General features: G+C 41.7%; 1 protein-coding gene across 8 annotated transcripts; it reads right to left on the bottom strand.

Annotated features, from left to right (window-relative positions):
* Positions 1-2,382: 2,382 nt before the first annotated feature.
* On the bottom strand, positions 2,383-19,383 carry LOC112214248 (transcription factor GATA-3). 8 transcript variants are annotated; one of them, XM_024372855.2, is made up of 7 exons: positions 19,242-19,383; positions 13,387-13,742; positions 12,749-12,790; positions 11,431-11,964; positions 8,648-8,793; positions 6,528-6,653; positions 2,383-3,869 (listed from the first exon to the last, which is right to left on the bottom strand). In XM_024372855.2, exons 2-7 carry the CDS (start codon positions 13,622-13,624, stop codon positions 3,588-3,590), a joined length of 1,368 nt encoding a protein of 455 aa, XP_024228623.2. In that variant the 5' UTR covers positions 13,625-13,742; positions 19,242-19,383; the 3' UTR covers positions 2,383-3,587. The 8 variants fall into 8 exon arrangements, with proteins under 8 accessions (XP_024228623.2, XP_042156209.1, XP_024228626.2 ...); XM_042300275.1 differs by lacking the exon at positions 19,242-19,383 and adding an exon at positions 13,897-14,182; XM_024372858.2 differs by lacking the exons at positions 8,648-8,793; positions 19,242-19,383 and adding an exon at positions 8,548-8,588 and having other exon boundaries at positions 13,387-14,185.
* Between the last annotated feature and the right edge of the window lie 2,389 nt (positions 19,384-21,772).

Raw genomic sequence — 21,772 nt, 5'->3', positions numbered from 1 at the left:
GAAAGAGAAAGAGAGAGAGAGAAAGAGAATGAAAGAGCTAGGGAGAGAGAGAGCTAGAGAGAGAGAGAGATATCTAGAGAGAGAGAGAGATGCGTAGGAAAGACGAAGAGAGATAAAAGGAGTAATAAACGAGTGCTAGAGGAGGAAAATAAATGAGGGAGGAAAAGGAGAGGCCTATAAGACAGAAGAACCATCAGGTGAGAGAGTAGAGAATAGGAAGGAGAGGGGAGAGGGGTGGGAGTAAATCTGTTTATATTATCTACCCTGTGTCTGTCAGTGGACTTTCAGTCACCCTTGGCAGACACTCATAGCATGGCGCCAAGGTGAAAGGTTGTCAAGGGGGATTGGGGTCCCGCCACAGGCCAAGAGGCCAAGAGTTCACTTCAATCCCCTTAATACACAGATACACACACAGAAACACACACACACACACACAGAGAAACACACACACACACACAGAATTCCCATCCTCATCCTATATTCCCTCCTTCAATTTCGCTGTGAAAACACAGGAGCAAATCTCTTGATTGGACACAGTGGCTCAAAAACTAATTGTGGCCGATGGCTGGTAGACTTCTGTTTGGCCTCGCTGAAGTGGAGTCAAAGAAAAGGTCAGTACAGGGGGTGGAGTTGGATGAGAGACTGGAACGTGTGCTTGTATTCTGTGAGATGCCACTGCGTATACCTGTTTGCATAATATGTCTGTTTAGACAAATTACTTGATCCAGGATACCGTTTCAAAGGATCTACCTCTAGATGACGTAACAAGTGTTAGTCCCATTGATGCTATTTTGTTTCACTTCCAAGTCAGAAAGAAATGCATTTGTGTGACAATATATCATTACTGTATGTATACTAATACTATGCTGTCAAAGCTATCTGAACATTTTGACAGTGACCGTGGACTAGTGTACTCAGTGGTAAATAGCGGGAAGTGGAATCCAGTGAGTATTATGCTAGCAAGCTTGGCTGCAAAGATGCTCAAGCCTGTCTTAGGAGCCCAAACAGAGAACAGATGGTGTGCTGCTTGAATCACGTTGAACTTCAAATCGAACCCAATGCATTCTTTGATAAAAATCATATGATTTTCATACTTTTTTTAAATAAAGAAAATAACGGTTTTGTAGGCCATTGGCCCTATTTAAGAGTAACGTTTTTGCTCTGGTTATTTCATGTACCTAAGCCAGTACTTTGACATCCTCTTTTCTCAATCACATAGCTCTCGTTCCCTCTGGCAGAGTACAGTGTAACTGAAGTCGATACAGTAACATTAGCATCCACTAATAACACTGTTGAGATGATGGCTACTTCATACCATGGTTCCTGCACTCTCAATTCCTTGTTTCTCAATCAATTTAGTTCCCCCCCCCCCCAAGGCACTGTTTGTATAGCTCTATGTATATCAATATGCGCACATGAATATACTTTACACTTGATGGGGAAGGAGAGGGATGTTGAGGAACTTCAGCCACAATGTGGTCAATTCTGCGTTCGAAACCGACACTGAGTTCCTCTTCAATATTCCAATTCAAAACTCAAAACAGTCATCGTTTTTCAAAAGAAAGGGAGGAAATGATGTATTGCTCTTCAGCACCTACAGGTATGCGGTGGACTAGCGGAATTGCTTGTGACAAGATCAAATCTTTCTGCTGTTGCTGTGTAGGCTACACATGGGTTTGGTGTGTTGGTGATAAAATGTACTGAAAATAGTTGTTCCAACCAAATATTTTGTTTTACTCTGTGTGATTGATGTGTTTTCTATTGCTGTATCATGGCTGTGTCTGGTATTCGCCAGCTTTTTAAGATTGGTACAATATTGACACGATGTAGTAAGACTTCCATAAAAGCACATGGACGCTAAGAAGCGACAAAATGTGTCATGTAAGACTTTGAGAATTATTATTTTACATGAGGGTCTGAATTCCTCAGATTGATTTAAATGAATTCCCTAAATTGTCTGAGTCAACTAATCACCCTCACTAATCACCTCCATACTGTAGAACAATGGAATTCTGAAGGCACATTCTAACTTCACATGCTCTCTCCAGAAACATTACTAATTCCTAATAACGAGCAGATACCTACAGGAACATTTCTGCCAAGCTTTCAGTTCCATTATGACCAGATTTAAAGTGCAGGTCAGTTGTGATTGTGAGAATTAGCCTGCCTGTCTAGCCATAAAACGGCATGTGAGCCCTCCTACAGCCACAGTGCCACTGTTTATTTCTGCACTTCCTGTTTGTCCTTCACCATGAGAGTTGTCAGTTGCTGCTGTGAATGCTGGGTAAAAATGGCCAGACAGGTCTGGGTGGGGTGACGAAGTGTCAAACATCACACGACGACACCGCACCAGAGAACGAAATAAGTATCGCAACCACAGGCTAACATGTCAACAGAGATTAAACTAGTTTATTCTTTTCAAAGAAAATAATAATAATTACGAAACAAAAAAGCAGTCATTTTTTACACTAGTGATTATTATTAAATTTTTACAACCATTCAGTCTGCATAACATAAAGAAATAATTCTACATCTTTGTTTCTTTCGTATTTTTGGTACTCTGAATTATACATACAAATAACAAATACAGGAACTTTTTTCACAATGCATATAATCTGTGGGCCGGAAGAAAGTCTTTCAGGTGATCCAATGTGGCAGTGTGTGTTTGTGTGTGTATGTGAAAGTATGATGTGTGAATATGTGTTTGTATGTGCTAGCATGTGAACACAAACCAACAGCCCGAGACCTATAGCACATCCAAAAAAAGAGACGCCTGCAGTCAGAACAATAGACTCTCTAGAAGCTTAATGCATCAAACACGTTTTCCAGCAGGCGAAAGTGAAGGCCTGTCCTTTTCTCTGTCCTTTCCTCTCCTCCCTCTCATCCGTCTCTCCAGGAAGCAGAGGCGTCCTCTCTTCCTCTACTCTCCAGCGGCAGTGTCTCTTCTTGCCTTGACTCGTACCCTTCTGTCGTTAGCTGCCCAGGGGCATTTTACTTAATTAAAAAGTCTTCGTTAAATGTACTGTATTTCATACAATTTGTACAAATATATTCAAAGTTAATCTCCTCTCTTCTTCTCACGGCTCAGGGGTGTTGGGGTCCTGTCATACAGGTGTGTGAAGTAGGGTGGGAATCGGAGGGGGGCATCATAAAAGTTGTAGCTTTTGTAATGATTGTTAATAATCTTTGCTTTTCCCTTGAAAAATGTTTGAACACAAATGGGTTTCCAGATTGGGGGTTATCAGCTGGGAGGACAGTCAGGGAGTGGTCTTCCGAGGAGTCGGAAAACCACAGTCAGTGAGTCAGTCTGCCAGGCTTTGAGGATCGCAGTAGATACACTTGATAAAGATTAAAAAAGAGACAACTGAACAAAAGCAAGGACCCATAAAGCCTGTCTCCCTCACAATGAGGTCAGATCATAGGCGGCTTGGTGATGGAGCAGAGCGGTTGGTTATGGGCAGCAGAGAGCAGTTTGGTTGTCTTTCAGCTTGGGATTCAGGTAAGCGAAAAAGAACTGGGAGTAAGAGGATGGGGGGATGGGGGTTGGTTGAGGGGTTCTGGGAGGTGGGTGGTACCGTTGGGGTCTTCTAGCCCATGGCAGAGACCATACTGGAGTGGGGGTGAGGGGCGAAGGAGGAGGGGTGCATGGGCGTGGGGGTGGACAGCATGTGGCCGGAGTGTGAGAAGGGGGGGAAGGAGGACATGTGGCGGGACAGAGCGGCGGGGCTGAACGAGCTGCTCTTCTCCATCAGGCTCTTGGAGAAGTCGTCCATGCTGTCGTGGGACTTTTTGCTCTTCTTCGACTTGCTGGACATCTTCCTGTTCCTGGTCTGAATGCCCTCCTTCTTCATGGTGAGAGGTCGGTTGATCTGGGGGACATGGGGTTAATGCACCAGGGTTAAAACAAGCAAGTTATTCAATATTCATATTTCATAGGTAAGTGACGTCAAGGAGTTACTTAAGTTGAAGGAGCAGAAATAGCAATATGAGTCAGAGTAGAACTGAGCCGAAATATCAAAGAGCAGCATTCATGCTTTCTGATGGACTTTGATGAAGCGAAAAAACACTGACAAACAAAGAAAGTAAATCAAATCCAAGCCTTGAGCTCTATTTATCAGTCGTATCATGTAAAGCGCATTCGAATTGTGTCAATGCATTTGGACCAACAAGCAAAAAACAAAACAAAACATAGAAAATTGGAGAGGGGCGACACAAATAGGTTTCGAGCTCAGGGTTTGGGGGACACTGAGATATGTAATGGAGTCCCATTATAGAATAAATCTGTCTGTCCCATTGTTAGCAGTAGGGGGTGGGGGGGAGTAGGGTGTGTGTGTGTTTGTGTGTGTCAGGGTGAGTCCACGTTTGGCTGGATTTAAACGTTGATTCCCTTAAGCTGGGCTGGATCTTAGACTACTGCCATGCCAGGGAGAGGGAGACAGAGGCAAAGACAGAGAGAGAGTTGGAAAGATGGAATGAGAGAGAGTGGGAAAGTGAGACAGAGCGAGAAAGAGAGCCTGGCAACCACCGTCCTAACCAGCCGACATGGCCATGACGACTACCAGCGCCGGCCAAGTCCGTCTCTCTACCCTCAACCCTCCATCTGCATGGGCATCTGCTGGCCAAAATGGCCCGAGCTGCCATATTCCTGCACAGGTTTTAGCTGGGAATGAGAGCCGGATGATGGAATTCCAGCTCAGGGCCGGATTATGAAGGAGAGGTGGATGAGGCCGGCTGCCTCCCTGATCGGTAGGACCGCTTCCCTGAGAAATGGGAACAGGGATTTCACCGCCTCACTTCTGCCACTTTCTCTGAGACGTTACTGGCATTTTTCACTGACTCTATTTTAGCACAGAGTGGCCCAGCTGATTAGCAAAGGGCAAAGAGCTACGGCCCCTGAGTGATGTGGTTTCACTGTCTCTGCACGATGTCTGGTAAAAGCAAAGGGCTTCTCTGTGTTTCTGGCTGCTATCTAGACGTTGAAATGCAGTTCGCCCAACTAAAGCTGACCAGGCAGGCTGTGCTCTTTGATACACCTATGTATGCCATGCATCTCACATAGGAAGCCTGGGCCATGGGCCTCCGCCCCATTGCATCAAATAAAACACAACAGAGCTTTGTGACCACCACAGAGTGACCACCACAGAGCATTCAGTACATTACCTCATATCCTCTCCCCACACCTATAGTAACCTGAAAATAACCACAAACCTTATGCAATGGTCTTGGGTTGACCGCACTGCAAACACCCTGACTCACACATCAGTGAATGTTGAGGATCATTGTTTCACATTGTCAAGGAGGGGAAAAACTGATTTGGGTGTCAACACTGTCTGTCACATCTTTGTGGCAACTGGTTTTTTCACAAGCATCCGATAAATATGTCCATACACGTTTACTGTAGCCTACAGCCTTATCAAACTGGAAAGGCTATCAAGGTCTCTGAGGTTAGCGTTAGGTTGCTGTCACCTGCAGCCACTGTGGCCACTGTGCAGGTTAGGAGTCATTGTGCACGAGAGGAGAGAGGCTTCATATAATGTTCCATGTCAAATGTGGAATTTGTTTCAAATTGAGCAGGCCCCAACAGAATTGTGAATTTACCAAAAACAAACTAATTTTGCAATTAAGCTGAGGTCGGGTCAGTTCAAAATATATCATATGTAACTGGGAAATATTATTATTCTCCCTATTTTTTCTCAGGTTTTCTTCCATCTTAAAGAATCTGCCAAAACCAACATAGGGAAAATATTTAACAGGGAGCAAAGGGCACTTGCGTGACAAGGGAGGAAGTGTAGTGAGATAGGCTATAGACGTCCCCCTGGGGATACCTTATCAGACCAACTCTGGGGGGAGCTCTCTCAGATGAAGGTTGAATAGGCTGTAAGTAAAATATAATCATAATAATAATATGTTTCGCTAGTTAAATTATGCAGCAGCGCTCGTTCTTGGTACAGTGTGTATATGAGAGAGAGAGCGAGAGCAAAGGAGAGAGCGAAAAAAAAATGGTCCTGGGGGTCCTCAGATTGAGGAAGTGAAATGATGTGGTGAGACAGTAACCAGCACGCCCCAAAACGAATCAGGCGGATTGGTGGTCAGAGGGGGACTTCAAGTCCCTGGCGTGGATGTAATCAAAAGGCCTGAAATAAGATAGGTCTGAAAATTAATCGAATTTTAATTAAGCTCTTATTAAATATTCAAAAACCAAGCTGTACGCACGGGGCTTAATTCGGCTCTCTCATATATTTTGATTCGTACATGTGACTTGCTGCGAATAAATCACATGAATTATATGTATTATCCCTTGTGCCCCAACAATTCTCAATAGGGACGACTGCGATAAATATTTCAAGAATTGTAGAAAAAAAGTCGCAAATAAGCTTTGAATGTACAGGGGAAAAAGAAGGGAGGAGAGAATAAATTAAAATAAATAAACAAAAGTGAGGAAGAAAAGAAAGGATATGAAAGACGACACATGCTTAGATAAATTAGTAGATATCTTACTATAATGTAAAGGCTGTTGTTTTGCTTACATTGTGCAGTTTGTAGTATAGACCGCAAGCGTTACACACGGGGTCCCCGTTGGCGTTTCTTCGCCACAGTGTTGTCGTGCTCGTTTGACAGTTTGCACATGATGTTCCTGCGCGTCTTGCTGCAGACTGGCGAAAAGGAGATATAAAAAAACATGCATCAGTCATAAGGCCTTTTCCTAGGCTATCAAACCAAATGTTGCATTTATAATACATTACTAACATATAGCTTTCTGCAAAGCTCTGTCTATCCCAACTTTCTGCAAATAGTTTAAAAAGAAGGACAAAATCCCAAAACAGCGCTGCTTTGACTCGAGGCTAAAAATAGCATCATGCGCACATGCCCTCTCAAGAGTAAATATTTACAAACGAAAATAAAAGCAGTGGCATGAAATGGGACCTATTAAATCTGATTACATTTTCCCGTTAAGCGACTAAGTGCTTAAGTAACAGCAAGATAATGTCTGCTCCTTATGTTTAAATATGGAACTCAACAGGTTATACAAATAAACTACAATTAGTTTTACGGTGAGAGCATGATGGCGGACAGAACGATGTATTTTTAAAAACAAATCTCTAGCCTCCCATGGGTGGGAAATTATATGTTAAATCATAAATATGTGCATAGCAAGCTCAAACAATAATTATTCGGATGTTTTTACATATCTAATCATGTTGAGCTGTCAAGGGGGTTTCACAATATAACATGGCTAATGAATTAAATGGACAAAATTATATGCTTGTGGATGAAGATGGTAAGCTTGAATATCGCCATATAAGCTTGAATATCGCCATACCGTCCATATTGACATACCACATAGGCATATTAGCCAATTACAGAAAATAGTTTTTTAAAACTGGGAAGAGCTAATGCGCTGATTTACATTCGAGATACGTTTCGACTTGCATGGGGAGTGGACTCTACATTCCCATGGGTTGAAATGCCTGCCTCAGACGCCAGTTAGCTGACCGGCCTGACATTGATGTTATAATCTATAAATCCAATCGATAGACGAGATGACCGAATAGGACACAGTACCCGTTAACACCGAATGGGCTAAACAAAAGGCACTACATTATCTTTCGGGGGTTTCCAATTATCTACATCTGGTGGCCTAATAACCCATGTTCATGCGTGACTTAAATAATGTAATTGCTTTGCACACCAATCTTGAGTTCCATTAACGCGAAAATAAAGTTATTGTGTACTGGAAAATGGAGCTCACTGTATCCATCTCCTGCCAGACTTCTTCTTCAGACTTCCCTCTCTCTTTTCTCTTTTCCTTTTCTTACTATTTTCCCTCAGTATTTGAACATTCTGCAGAGATTCCCTGAGTTCTGAGAAGAACAATCTAGATTCGTGACTCCTGCGTGCCCTGGGCCGCTCCTTGCGCTGATTCGGTCCCCGGTCCCCTTCATGTTTAGACTGGGGAAGCGGGCTATGTTGTTAAAAGCTACTTATCTGCGCTGCTCAGATATCCGGCAGCTTTTTCCTGGGAAGTCGGGTTTTCACATTAGAGAGAGACGGGGTGATATAGGCTAGAGTCGAAGCTGGCTGGCTGCTAAAAGAGCAGTCCACGCGAGACGTCCCCTGCCAAGAAAGTTTTACCCTTTATCTAACTATGCAGGAAGGTAGGGGAACTGCTCTATAGTACTCAGCTTTCTGGTGGTAAAAAGTTTAGGGTGTTCCTCTTCAAATACTGCAAGGTGCATGGTAGCCTACATCTCTCATCTAAACCATATAAACGTCAAATTCTAAGTATGCCATTTACAGTATGTCAACTGCAGATATTATTCCTATGCGGGCAGTGAGGATTTGGATGGAATATTTTACGATTTGCCTCAATGCATAATAAGAGGAATATATTTTCTCCTATTTTTTTTCCTCTAAGAAATATCAAACAGTAGGGCAATTGAAGCGGAAAAATAATAATTGATGAAGCAAATCATTTAAAAAATGCATAACAATAGTAATAATAAATCTGCAGTTTGCTATTACTGTATATCTAAAAGAATTCGAGACCTGCACTTGGCGAGTCAATTTCCTGCAGCTAACACTTCTTCCTGGGTAGAGAAAGAGAGAAAGACGGAAGTGTCATCAATACAAAGTGGCAGGGACATACCAGTCGTCGCTTGGGTTTGATGAGGGGCCGATTCTGCCCGTTCATCTTGTGATAGAGTCCGCAGGCGTTACACAAATAGTGACCAGTGCCATCCCGCCTCCAGAGCGGGGTCGACGTAGCTCCACAGTTAACGCACTCTCTACCTTCTGAAAGCAGAAACGATACACAACATGGAGAGAGCGCCGAGATCAGTTCGCCCCTTATAATCTAAACATAGCATCTCACATCTGGAAACAGGTCAAGAGGGAGAAAGTTATAAACATCTCACATTTCTAGCATAAACATATTACTTGATCCCTCAGGTCAAGAGGGAGAAAGGCTGTTATAAACATCGTAGAAAATGTCATCACACAAAATAATGAATTATAATAGTAGCATAACATTCATAGTACTACAGTAACAATAATACTAAAGTATACTACAAGTATACCAGTAAACATACTACTACTACTACTACTACTACTGCTACTACTAGTACTATTAATAATAATAATAATAATAATAATAATAATACAGTGGGCCTATAACAATGCATTGAATATTCAGTGGATTGAATAACAAGTGCAAAAAAAAGCCCAGCCTCCGTTAGGCTACAACTGACATCAACATTTGACCCTGGAGTTAGTAGGCCTTTTCCAATTCATAGTGTTTCCAAAGTTACCTCATACAATATGTCTGACATCATACAAACATTTGACTATCATTGAATAAAGTAGGTCTGTTATGGTCGATTACTGCCACAATGAGGTCACACATCATTTCATCAAATGCATAATATATTAATTCAAACTGATAGCCTATCTTTAGAAAAGGGCGTGCATAATCTATGGGTTCAATCATGTTTTTGTGATTAAAATGTGCCCTCTTCTTTCTCCCACACACACAACCTCTCATTTCACAGTGGTGTAAAGTAATAATAATAACAATAACATGTCATTGTAAACTAGGCGAATTCATTCATGTTTAGGTATGTTTATTCGATTGGAATGACCACTGTCTTTCCAAACCAGCATTTGGGTTTGAATGGCACTTCTCTAGTGACACTGACAGGTGAGAGGCGCGTTAACAGTTTCATTAAGGTGGTCTCCTGATCCCCAGGCCTATGTGGCGTCACCACTGAAACTGAAAAAACCGAGCATCGCGGCAGGATTATTTGAAAGCATAGACGCGTATAGAGAGGAGGCCTTGCGCCGTGAGGTGCCTTTACTGCCTCTACTCACCCGCACTTCCCCTTATGACTGCAAAAACCGCTCCATTTCTTCAGAGACTGATACGCGTCACTTCTGGTTCTGCCTTGTTAGATGTGATAGACATTCCAGAGACCTCAGTAGACACGGAGGACGTTGTAAATCAATAGTGGTTTTGGAGAGAGGAGACTGGGTAACACAGCTAAACAAATGTATCCACTCCACAATAGGGCTCTGAGAAATAGGCTACTACAGGATTTCGTATTGTGCAAGGCGTGTTCCGGGGTTTATGTTTAGAAGACCACAGAGTCGACCTTTCTCAATGACTTATTTTCATCTGCAGGTTTGCAATGTAGACACATTCCATTATATGACCTCATTAATAGATAACCTATTTAAGATTCATTTTAGAGGATGTATCTTTACGCACATTACAGCACACACATACTTTATCCTCAAATTAAAATGATTTATTTTTTTGTTTGTAATAAGCGAATATTATTCAGCATTGAATATGCCTGATGATATGCATCGACTAATCCACTGTTTTCTATATGTCTCCTAATGCTATGTGGCACTGATATTAATCTCATTACAGTTAACTGGTTTCGAGCGGTGTCTGAATAACCTTTTATTTTAATTACCCCCACTTGCTTGGATAACATTCCGCTTCGCCAGTCGTGCCCCTCTGCCACGGAGAGTGCTCATTCGTGATTACCCCCTCTCAATGCAGCCCCGCATCCGGGCTCTATCAAAGTTATTACTGGCTCTGCGTAAACAATGCAACTGTCGCGTGCACCAGTCTGACAGTAATGGGATTATCTAAACGGGCGCGAGACAGCCATGCCGGCACTGAGACCGCGGTCACAGATTTAGCCTCTCTCTCGTTCCCTCTGTGAAACATAGAACAACTGAAAACGGATATGGTTTAGGTCTATACACAGCTTAAAACTATTCTGAACTCATCTGATTTAAGGGCACTAAAGCTGTTTAATCATTCACTGGACTAAATTAATTTGCTTTGGAAAGTGGAAAATCTTTCAATCTTATGTGGGCAAATGCGCGTTGATTTATTTAATTCGCTTTCTATTCCAAGCAATGTGTTTTAACAAATCGTGGTGCTGATTGAATGCGATTAAACATGTTTGTGTAGCCTAATAACCTATAGAAACGTTATAACGTCCCCAATTACAATTGTTACTCAGTAAAATTGATGTAGAGACAGAAACCCGGATTATCCATGCAATACTTTTTAAATTATTATTTTGAATGTATTATTATTGTTATTATTATTATTATTGCTATTATTATTAATTGTATTATTATTACCGCCACGTGCTTTCCTTGCCACTGCTATTGTATTTCCCCTCAAACGAATCTTGTGCATGAGTTCATTTGAGACACATTTGACTTTCTATGGGCCTGCAAGGGCTGGAGAAAGGCCTTGGCTGTCACTCAAAGTTACCGTTTTTTTGTGTGGAGAACGAAAAAAGGTCCTGATTCTGAAACGGGCACATTGGGATTACACCTGGATATCATCAATGTCATCAATTCTAAGGTGAAATCAAATGGTAATATAATAAAATGCACGCCTACCTGAACATGACCTTGTTTTTGGTCTTGTTTTGGAACCATAACTAGAAGATGACCCACCTATCAGGCTACTTGGTGGGAAGAGGCCTGGGCCGTATTCGGGGACATAGGATGGGTATGTGGCGATGGGGTGATGATGGTGCGCGGAGGATTGCGCTCCGATTGATGCCATGCTCCGGCTGTGTGACTCCAGTTTCATGCTCTCGGCCAGGGACACCTGGTACTTTATGCACTCTTTCTCCTCCTGTTGGCGACTGTTGCTGCTTGAGCCCGGAGTGGAGATGCCTGGGTCCGGGGACACGTCTTTCGGAGGAGTGGGGGGAAAGGTGAAGAGGTGCGGGCTGGAGTGGCCCCCAGACAGGGAGGAGGAGGATGCCGGGGGGTAGACAGAGAGACCTGCCGGGGAACCGTGGTGAAGTGAGCTCTTCTGGAAAGGACTCAGGTTCCACGGGGAAGTGCTGTGGTGCTGCATCGCTTTGCTTCCGTCCAGCCACGGCAGAGAGCCGTGCAGTAGAGAGGGGCGACACACCTGACTACCTGTAATAGAAAATAGGATAATACACCCCTGTCAGTATTTTTCTCGGTGAAGAAAATTACAATAGGCCTACATTCAATTAGCCTACTCTCACGATTTGATCACTTTCCCTTATGATCATTTTGTTGACATTAAACAACAATATCTGACATTTATGCTGGTTTCAGTTTGACATCGCCATGTAGGTCTAGGCCTGCTATGTAAATTACACAAATAATATCACTTCGTTACAAATTAAAGGTGTACCTCAGTCACTGTCAATTAAAAAAGTTTGTCCACACTTTCTATTGTAACAAAACGGTCTTGTTCGTTTGATATTTATATGAGTGAATTCAGATGTGCTTTACCAGTGGAGAAACTGCAACTACAATAACTTAGACTTTTGATTATGGAAAACATTTTTTAAAAACATACGCCATTTTATTAAAACATCACCCACGATTTCTCTTCGGGGACACAAGATAAAACTGCACACCAGGCCTACACGACTGACAACACATGCTCTGACCCAAATTGTCCCTCTTGACTCCAGTCTACCTCATTTTTTGGTCTAGCCGAAACCTAGGGCCTGAATGACTGTGTCAGAGCAGCAGTGTGAGTAGCACGCCAGTGTCAGTACAGAGGGTTTGAACAGTGGTGTTTTAGCATAGGAAGCATCGCTACAGAAACCGGGTCATGATTCACTATTCCGTTCAGGAAGTCATGTCAATAAATTAAACCAATTGCTCTTCCGCAGTTATTTTCTCTCCAGGAATATCTATAATTAAATGATAACTCATAGTTTACCTGCCATAAAATGGACACGGTTGTGTGGTGAAGTATGATAGTCTGAAATGACAAAATATATCTCATGGGGCCTTCCAAATTCTCTCTGTCGGAAGGTCTACACATTCATTCGTTTGGTAACATATTTGAATTTAACCATGATACAAACATACATGTCATATTTGACAATAGTAAGATGCTGTTAATTTGTAACTCGCGTTAATTTATTTGATTTAAACATGTCATTGATTTCAAATTGGTCGACTGATAGGGACAACCTTCCCTTCTTACATCTGATGTTACTGTGCTAAAATCGCACTGAACATGGAATTAGAACAATGAAACAGAGTGGTCTCTGTTAAAACAAATACCTATACTCACAACGGGAAACATATGAAACCAAACGTACACCACCAGAGAGGTAAGCCACACATAACAGAGGACTGCATGGTTTCATATGGCCCTCGCATTTTTAAATTATCCAGATCCGCTGAGAATAAAACCCATTAGACAAATACTTCGGTTCAGACATTTTAAAATTGACAACCATCTGAAGACGAATTGTTCTTATGTTAGCTCTATCTGAGTTAAATATGACCATGCCAAATATAAACAATTCAATAGTAGCCTAAAACGACGCGTAATGAAGCAGTACTTACTATGTGGAGGAGGTGGATACCTCTGGACGGCTCGAACTGAGTTCCCATAGTATGGAGATACGTGGTTGCCCTGTGAGTCGATATTAAACAGTACATCCACATCGTCGGCGAGGGGATACTGCGAGGGGTCCATGTACGAGTGGCCGAGGCCCGGGTGGTGCGAGCCTGGATGCTGTTCGTTTAGCACCGATGGGTGGTGATGGCTCATCCATCGGGGTTGGTCCGCGGATACTTCCATAGCTTTTTAGCAAACGTTCATATACACCGGAGTGAACCGATTCAAGTCAAGTAAGAAAAAAATCTGTCCGAATTCCTGCTTTGTTTAATCCACAGTTTTCTTCGTTACCTTCGTTCACCTGGAAAAAATAAATAAAAATGTATTTTAAAAATATGTTGTTCCCCCTATGTAGATGTTATTTTCAGTCTATTCAAATGCGATTATTTGGCAGGGATTCACATTAAGGTGAATATGCCCGTATAATAAATAAAACAAAATTGTTCAAAACATACATTCAAAAAATAATGTTTCACTTGAATGTTGTCATGAATAAGTCCAAGGTCGTATCCAGTCCCACTCAAAAGTTCCTAAACTTTTCCCTGACAAAGTTTCTATTATTAAGCGGATTCAACAAGTTGCAGAGGTATATGTTTAGACGCAGCCTTGTTTGCAGTAGGTAGCTTAGTGCAAGCGGACTAGCACCGAACTCACAGATCAAATCTCTGTTTGTGCGCAGCGGCAACACTCTCCACTTACTTCGCTTCCCTCTCTCTCTCTCTCTCTCGCTCTCTCTCGAGCTCTCTCACCCACTCTCTCTAGCTCTCTCTGAACTCTCTCCGTCCCAGTGTGTGTATGTCTCTCTCTCTCTCGCTCTCTCTTTTTTTTTTTTTACAGTGAAGGCATTCTTTCAGGATGGCGCCAGGCAGCTCAATGCTTGCAGACAGCTGTGGCGCGACGCAACTTAAGGAGGGTCTGTCAGTGTCATCAGTGGGGGCGGGGCCTGCCCTGCTCGCCCTAATTGAATATAGTGGGCCAGGAGAGATGACCAAGAACTGCTGCAAGGATTTTTCTTTCACAGACCCTGCAAGAGTCTCACCAATAGTAAATACATTTATTTTCATGTTTAGATTTTTTTTAAGCAAATACCGGTACACAAATGCTTTCATGCCCATTATACACAATGTATTGTTCATTATAACTCAATTATAACCCGTAATAAAGTGATTTTTTATTACAAAATATGGAGACTTCATGAAAAACAACACATCAGTTTAATTACATTCTATTATTTTCTATTCTAAAGTAGATTGCTGTTTAATGCAGTATCTGAATCAATGAATCCTGCTGGCCACAATAATATTTCCGGGCTTGTCATGAAAAAATATAGAAATAGAAAGAGTCTTGAAGCCTGTTGCTCAATAACGAGGGACCAGTGGCAGCCTGGCAGGTTGTTGGACGCCCATTTTCTTAAAATTGTGACAGTGCGTCCTCTCGCGGTGACAGGCGCGTTATTATAATGGCAGGCTACGACTTAACTCCCCAATTTGGACTGATTTCCTCGCTTCACAGAGCAGGGGCGGGCGAGGACGCCAGAGTGGCTGAACTGCAGTCTGAAAACACTCCACTGCATTACTGCCTGGCTCCTCAGCTGGCTTTAACAGACTGAGAGAGAGAGAGAGTATTTTCCCAGTGTTTAGACCTCTCGTCTCTCCCCCAACACACAGATAGACAAGCAGCAAATTCCCTAAAATGCCATTATTAATTCAAAAAGACTGCATTAAATGTGACTTGATGCAGTCATTGGTTCTATAGTGTATGATCTTGAATTGACCAATTAAATATATTCATACTGACACCATAGGCCAGATCATCTAATTATTCCATATGCCAATGTCAGGTATGAATGCTGCAGTGTACTCTCGCCTTGTTGCACTTGATTGCACAGTAATAGGTGGGAGGGGGAGGGCTGCCCCGTGGGGAGGTATTTTGTATCTAATTCCCAGTTTGGCTACCCAATACTCTCCGATTGGCAGCATGTCATTGTAGAATAGGGGGATGTTCTTTTTGGTGCTGCGCAAAGCACTGACACAGGCAGCCTCTACGACGCCACTGGACGTGACGTCACCTCCAGGAAATGAACCCTCTCAGCGAGCAGAGCAGAGCGCGCAGGCTGTTCTGGAGAGGAAATGCGCGCGCCCTTTTCCAGTGAGTAAAATTATAATTATTTAATGGCACAATTCTATAACCAGGTATGATGGGCGTTCAGTACGCATTAAAATCGTTAAGAAATTGTATGGTGAGTTGTATGCAAACATTACAAGGGGAGAAAAGGCAGATTTTATTAATAGCCTTGCATTCGCGTAGAAATCGATACTATATAATTTTCCAAAGTGCACTATCACGAATGCAAACTGACACGAAGGAAATGGATATATGAAATGCATTTTGTCAGGGTCTCCATGGGAGCACTTGATTTTCAGAGCATGGCCACAACAATAACTGCCACATCCATCTTATGCAAGGAGTTAGGCCTATTTTACAGAATAGGGTAGCTACATATGTGATATTCGTAGATGGCCCTTTAGTCTTTTGTAGGTTGTGCATTTTACCAAGGCCGTTCTCAGTCGGGTGTACGGGGTTAATGTGTGAGAAACAGAAATATTGCTGATTTGACAAAGCACGCTTTTATCCCTCTCCATGATGCCCAGAGAGCATGTCTCACTCAAGCGAACCTGAGACTGAACCTGGATGGAAACTGCTATACCGCCTCACATCGAACAATCTCACCGCCATTGTCGAGCTGTCAACGGACTCGTGTAATTATCCTCTTTAAACGTTTTGCGCTCCATTATCCACCAAGTCGGCTATGCGTTATAGGTGCTCCGAGGCAACACATGACAGTAAATGTAAAAATCCTGATCATGTTTTTTTGTTTCTTGTCTGGATGCCTGGAAGCTTACAGAGTGGGACATGGAACATCTCTCAAGACGTGATTCCCCAAGCTTCAGTGTCAAGAGAGAAGGAGAGTGGAATAAAAACTGGTCCCCTTTAAAAATTGTCATTTGTAATCCCCACCACTGTCACAACAGAACGGGGGCCCTGTGTGTGTGCGCGTGCGCGCGATAAAATAACCAAAACAAACTAAATAAAAGGCAGATGTCTAGTCTACTACACTGCGTCTGATTCATAAATGTTGCCTGGTGGCGGGCACAGCAGAAGATTGGGGAGATAATGTGTGAGTGATTATGTCAGGGAACACTGATTAAAATCAGAAGATTTCACCGAGGGTGAGAATTTAAGACACCACCAGATTATTTCATTGTCAGAGTGAGATGAACTTTTTAGATAGCATCTCTTTGTTTACAGTGTCCACATTTTGCCTCCCATAGGCTAACTACAAATATATTTACTACTAATAATAATAATATGCATATTGATAATAGCATATAGGCTATTCAAATAATTCCTATACATTGTATCTATTAATTTTTAAAATATTTTTGGGGGTTGATCATATGTGTGTCCAACCATTGAAGCATCGTCATTAAAACAGGGAGATAAGCACATTCTAAAGCAAGCAGCCCTGACGCTTTTGTGCTGTAGTAACCCAGTTTTGGGACAGATGCAAAACCGGAAAGGCCCACAAATACCATTTAATTAAAGTGGCGGCATTTGGTTTAGAAAACTTTTGATGGGTTTAGGTTTTACAGTTTCATTCTAATGTAGCAGGTAAAGCTGTCCAAACAGCCGCGAGGCGCGGATCCAGGGTGAACCAGAGGACACCGCCTTGGGCAGCGGGCAGCACGCGGCACTCTCTCTACCCGCTGGAGCTACTTCACTCCAGTCACCACTGGGATATAATATTATCATCTTGATGAAGACGGAGGAAAATAAAAACAGCGAGGGAGAGAGAAACACATTCGGACTTCCATGTGTGTTACAGGATCATTTAAATGAAATAAACGAACAACTATTTATTACTATTATTAATAATAATAATAACAATGATTTTGATATGCGCTGAAATAGAGAAAAAATTACCCCGAAGACAGGCATTTTCTAATTATTCAAAACGATATCATGCAATGCCTTAATTTGAAACCTCGAGTTGGGGCATGTGAAATATAGCATATAAATATAGGCCACATGTATAAAATGACTAATGGCACAATATTCTCTGATCTTTTCAAGAACAACGCTTCTTGTTGTACTCAATTAACTATGTGAACCAGTTCAGATTCTTAGAACCAAAACGAGGGCGTGAAATTATTCTCGGTGTGAATGAAACTTGAAAAATTGGGTATATTTCTTAGAATGATTCAAATGAGAAAAGATGTTGGAACAGTTTACCCCGAGTACAGATGATGTTTTCGGTAATGCTTTAGCTTCAGTAACAAGAAAAAAGAGATTAAGGGACTCTGTCAATTAAGTGAGAGGGATTCTTATCCGTGTGATCGCTATTCACCTTCTCTCTCTTAACCACCACATCGCCAGGCCCACACCGCCTCAATTTGGATGCTACTGTTGTCGGTTCCTCTGCTTTAAAACACCATCAAATGTAGTTCTCTTAGGGCGTATTTTACCAAAAATTCCATTGACATTTTGTGCATTTATTTACCCGTTTTGCATAACACAGTGTTATTGCTCATTAGCATACAGATCAAACACGTCTAAATAAATCGCCAACGCTGATAGTCTGCCAGGTAGCTAACATCATTTGAGAACTTCATAAACACACAAACAAAGAACTTCGACCTATCAACATTTCAAGCCACACTCAATGTGCTGCACATCTCTGTCGTGGCCTGATTTGGAGATTGGAGGCAGATTGCATCCTTACTTAAAAGGTAACCCACCTCGTGATTATGTGAGTGGCCAGCCTCCCTATCTCCAAAACACAGCTGTTGGGGAAGCATTCAGCATAAATCAATAGAACCGCGCGCGATTTCCCAGCCCGTTCTGTTCTCTGCATGTAAATAACCGCTCCAGCTCTGCCCATGATAGCGCGACTGTGATGCTCTTAATTTCGTATCCTATTCATTCCATGTAACAGCTCCTCTCCAAATCAAGCCATATCGACCACAGACGTGATGGAAAAAGGGGGAATGCAGCCTCAGCAAATTCAACTCCTTTCTTTTATGACCCATTGGCGAGGTAATCAGATCAATTTCATGGGTTAAGGGATTCTGCCTGCCACCAACTCAGGTGGTAATAGATCATTAAAATCCTTCATCTTCTGTATTTCGGGTGTGGCGAGGTAGGTAAAATACTCTCAGAATCTATTGCGTTAACTGCAATAAATTCCAAAGCGATTTGGAAACGTTGAGTCAGTGAAAAACGAAAAAATGAACGATTTATTAAAACGATTATTGAAGACCACCTATAGCCTATTTACAGTATATATATTTTTATTTTCTAAAATTCCTGCCCCCAGCCTAATGCCAGTCACAAACGCAGCCAAACACATATAGGCTACAGTACAAACATAAGAGGCAACAATGGCGTCGCGTGTGTCTTTTTAACCACATTTCTGTTTGACAGACATGCAGAAAAAGCTCTACACATGTTGAGAAAATTGAGCTGTTTAACCGGCCTCTGGAATTCATTAAGCAAAAAGCATGTGTGCCTTTTTTCCTAAAGATGCACTACAAAAATGCTAAATTCGAAAATCGTTTTTAAAGCCATGGATCAAACTTGCTCATCAATTCATTTCTGGACATACGCCTGGCTGGACAGAACACACAGAGGCAGGCTGGAAGGGATCAGTATGTATCTTTAAGAGCTATACTTTGTGTTCTTCGCTGAAGGACAGCCAGACAGACAGACTTGCTTTATAGAAATCTAAATATTTACTGACCTGTGGAATAGAGGTTCGCGGTCGTTTTTTTTTTTTTCTGATCGGCTGCAGATGTGAGGAAAGAGTGACATGGAGATCGAAGCGCCGATGGCATTTAGAGAGAGCGAGCTGCGTACGGAAAAAAATCGAGGCGCGCGCGCCCTCAGCCCAGTCACTCGCACACACACACAAACACACACGCGCGAGCACATACACTCCTACAGGCCAACCAAAGCATCTGTACATTCAGATCAGAGAACTTCCGGGTCGGTGGAGTCTAAGGAGGAAAAGCATAGTTAGTCAAACCGAATGCCCCTAGACCACTATTAGGAGATTTTGCCACTTTATGAGGTCAGAGAGGTGGACTGCTGTTTATGGCGCATGTAGCTGCTGTAGTATTTGGTCGGCTCGTATTTTTAGCATCGGTAATACTGTTAAAGTAGCCTATAGCTTAGCCTTGTAGCTAACTAATCATGGGATGGTATATTGGGCGTTAGAAATCACGTAGCACAGCATGCTTTAAATTGCTCAGTATTTCTATACGTGCATGTGTGAATTTCGAAAAACGAAAATCATAGTTGATTGCAACTCTCAGTAATCAATATGTTCGTGTCATCGACCATTTCAATGCATGTGGTAAAGAGGTACTCAAGTGCGCGCGTTCACACACATATACACACAAACACACTCCTGAGCGTTCTTTTGTTAGGATGACATAGGCTATCTCCGTAGGCCTATATTTTACTATGGCGTAGGCCTATACTACTATAGGCCATCATCACAAATGAATATTAGGATTATAGTATTCATGATGAAGGCTAATTGACATTATTTCCTTTCAAACCTTAGTTCATATATTAATTTCGATCTACTAACACTGATATTTAACACATTCTAATTTTCTAAAATAAGGTTGCAGAAGTACACATCCATAATTTTGTTAGCCTATTGAATTTCCCCATGCAATGTATCAAATTGTGTTCAAATATGAAACTGGTGTTTACGTGTAATGTTGTCCTTCACGCCTATACAGTATCTTAATAATATTATTTAAACTATTCATAAAAGGTCGACATATTTTTTTGTGAAAACTAAAAAAAATGCATGGGCTTTCCACCAATATACACCCATATATCTGCTTACACAGTACACCGATACTATGTTTGAAATAGACACCAAATATAACTGGTCCATCTTCCGTCTTCCTCCTCTAAAATAGAGAGAATGAGGAAAGAGGGAGAAAGAAAGAGAGAGAGGGAAAGAGAGAGAGAAAGAGAGGGAAAGAGAGCGAGAGCGAGAGAGAGGGAAAGAGAGAGAGAGAGAAAGAGAGAGAGCGGGAGAGGATTCTGCTGATGCTGGAGGCTTGATATCTCACGTTGCGCCTTGACTCTGAAGGAAAATGTAAACTGATCACACCAAAATCTATCTTTGGAGAAGAAATTCAATTAAGGTAATAAATTAAAGATAATTGGCACAAATGTCGCTGTATAAACTTACGGAAGCAACCAGCCAAATGTGTATTTTAAACCATTGAATAATTCAATGTTTTCAGGGCAACAAGAGCTTTCATTTATAGAATTAGTATGTCAATATTTTAATATAATTACAAAAGAACACATACAGATGTTAATTATTTAATATGCTTGCATCAGACATAAATAAAGTGCTTATTAAAAAATAATTGGCTTCGCAATTTCAATATAAAGGTGTTGGTAATTATGATTCGATGATAAATGCGCATACTGATGCCTTCGATATTGTAAAAACAAAGGTGAAATCGCTGTATATTCCGCAGATGATTATGACTTATTGTAAGTGAAATACAAATATTATTAACGTCTGAAGAAATAACATATCTGAAGAATTAATTGGCTTCATTCATTTTAAGGATATAATTAAATGTGACAGAAAAAAAATGAATCCCTCTTTTTCCTATCAACCATTTGCAAACAGAACAGAAATATGTGACACGCAAAATAAATTAAGCCTTCTATATTAAAGGATCCATGATCATGTTTGTGGGTTGTTTCTCCTAAACTAAAATGAAACAGATTTTCTGAGGCACACAGCTTCATGAGGCTCCATTTTGATTCTGGGGCCATTTTTGGTCCAGTGATGTCTGTGAGCGCAAGCACGGCCAAGTCCAAAGTCACTCTCCTATTCTCTCCAGCGTGCACTCTAGTAACCGCATGAAATCGGGTGATTAAAGTTGAATTTGACTTGAGCTCCTGCGTGACAGCGCGTGCTGACAACAGCTGAGCGTAAACCTTCCGGTATAATGCAAGTAAGGTACACATTCGTGTTTTTACGCATTATTTATTTATTTATGGCCCTTTTTGGTATTTATAACGATGAATCTTATCAGCAGATAGAATGAGGGATTATGATATCATGTTCATAACCCGATTAATGTTGGCAGCATAGAACAAGCTGGCCTGTTTAAACACTTGCAGCCTACATGTCGTCCAAGTTAATTGTTTGGACACCTTTTCAGCTAGATTTTCATTTGCGCCTTGCCACTGGAATGTATCATGTTTTTGCAATCAACTACT

Source organism: Oncorhynchus tshawytscha, linkage group LG17 (assembly GCF_018296145.1).
Source record: "Oncorhynchus tshawytscha isolate Ot180627B linkage group LG17, Otsh_v2.0, whole genome shotgun sequence".
NCBI lineage: Eukaryota > Metazoa > Chordata > Actinopteri > Salmoniformes > Salmonidae > Oncorhynchus > Oncorhynchus tshawytscha.
The sequence above is the reverse complement of the archived record's forward strand: the minus strand, read 5'-3'. Positions and strand labels throughout refer to the sequence as shown.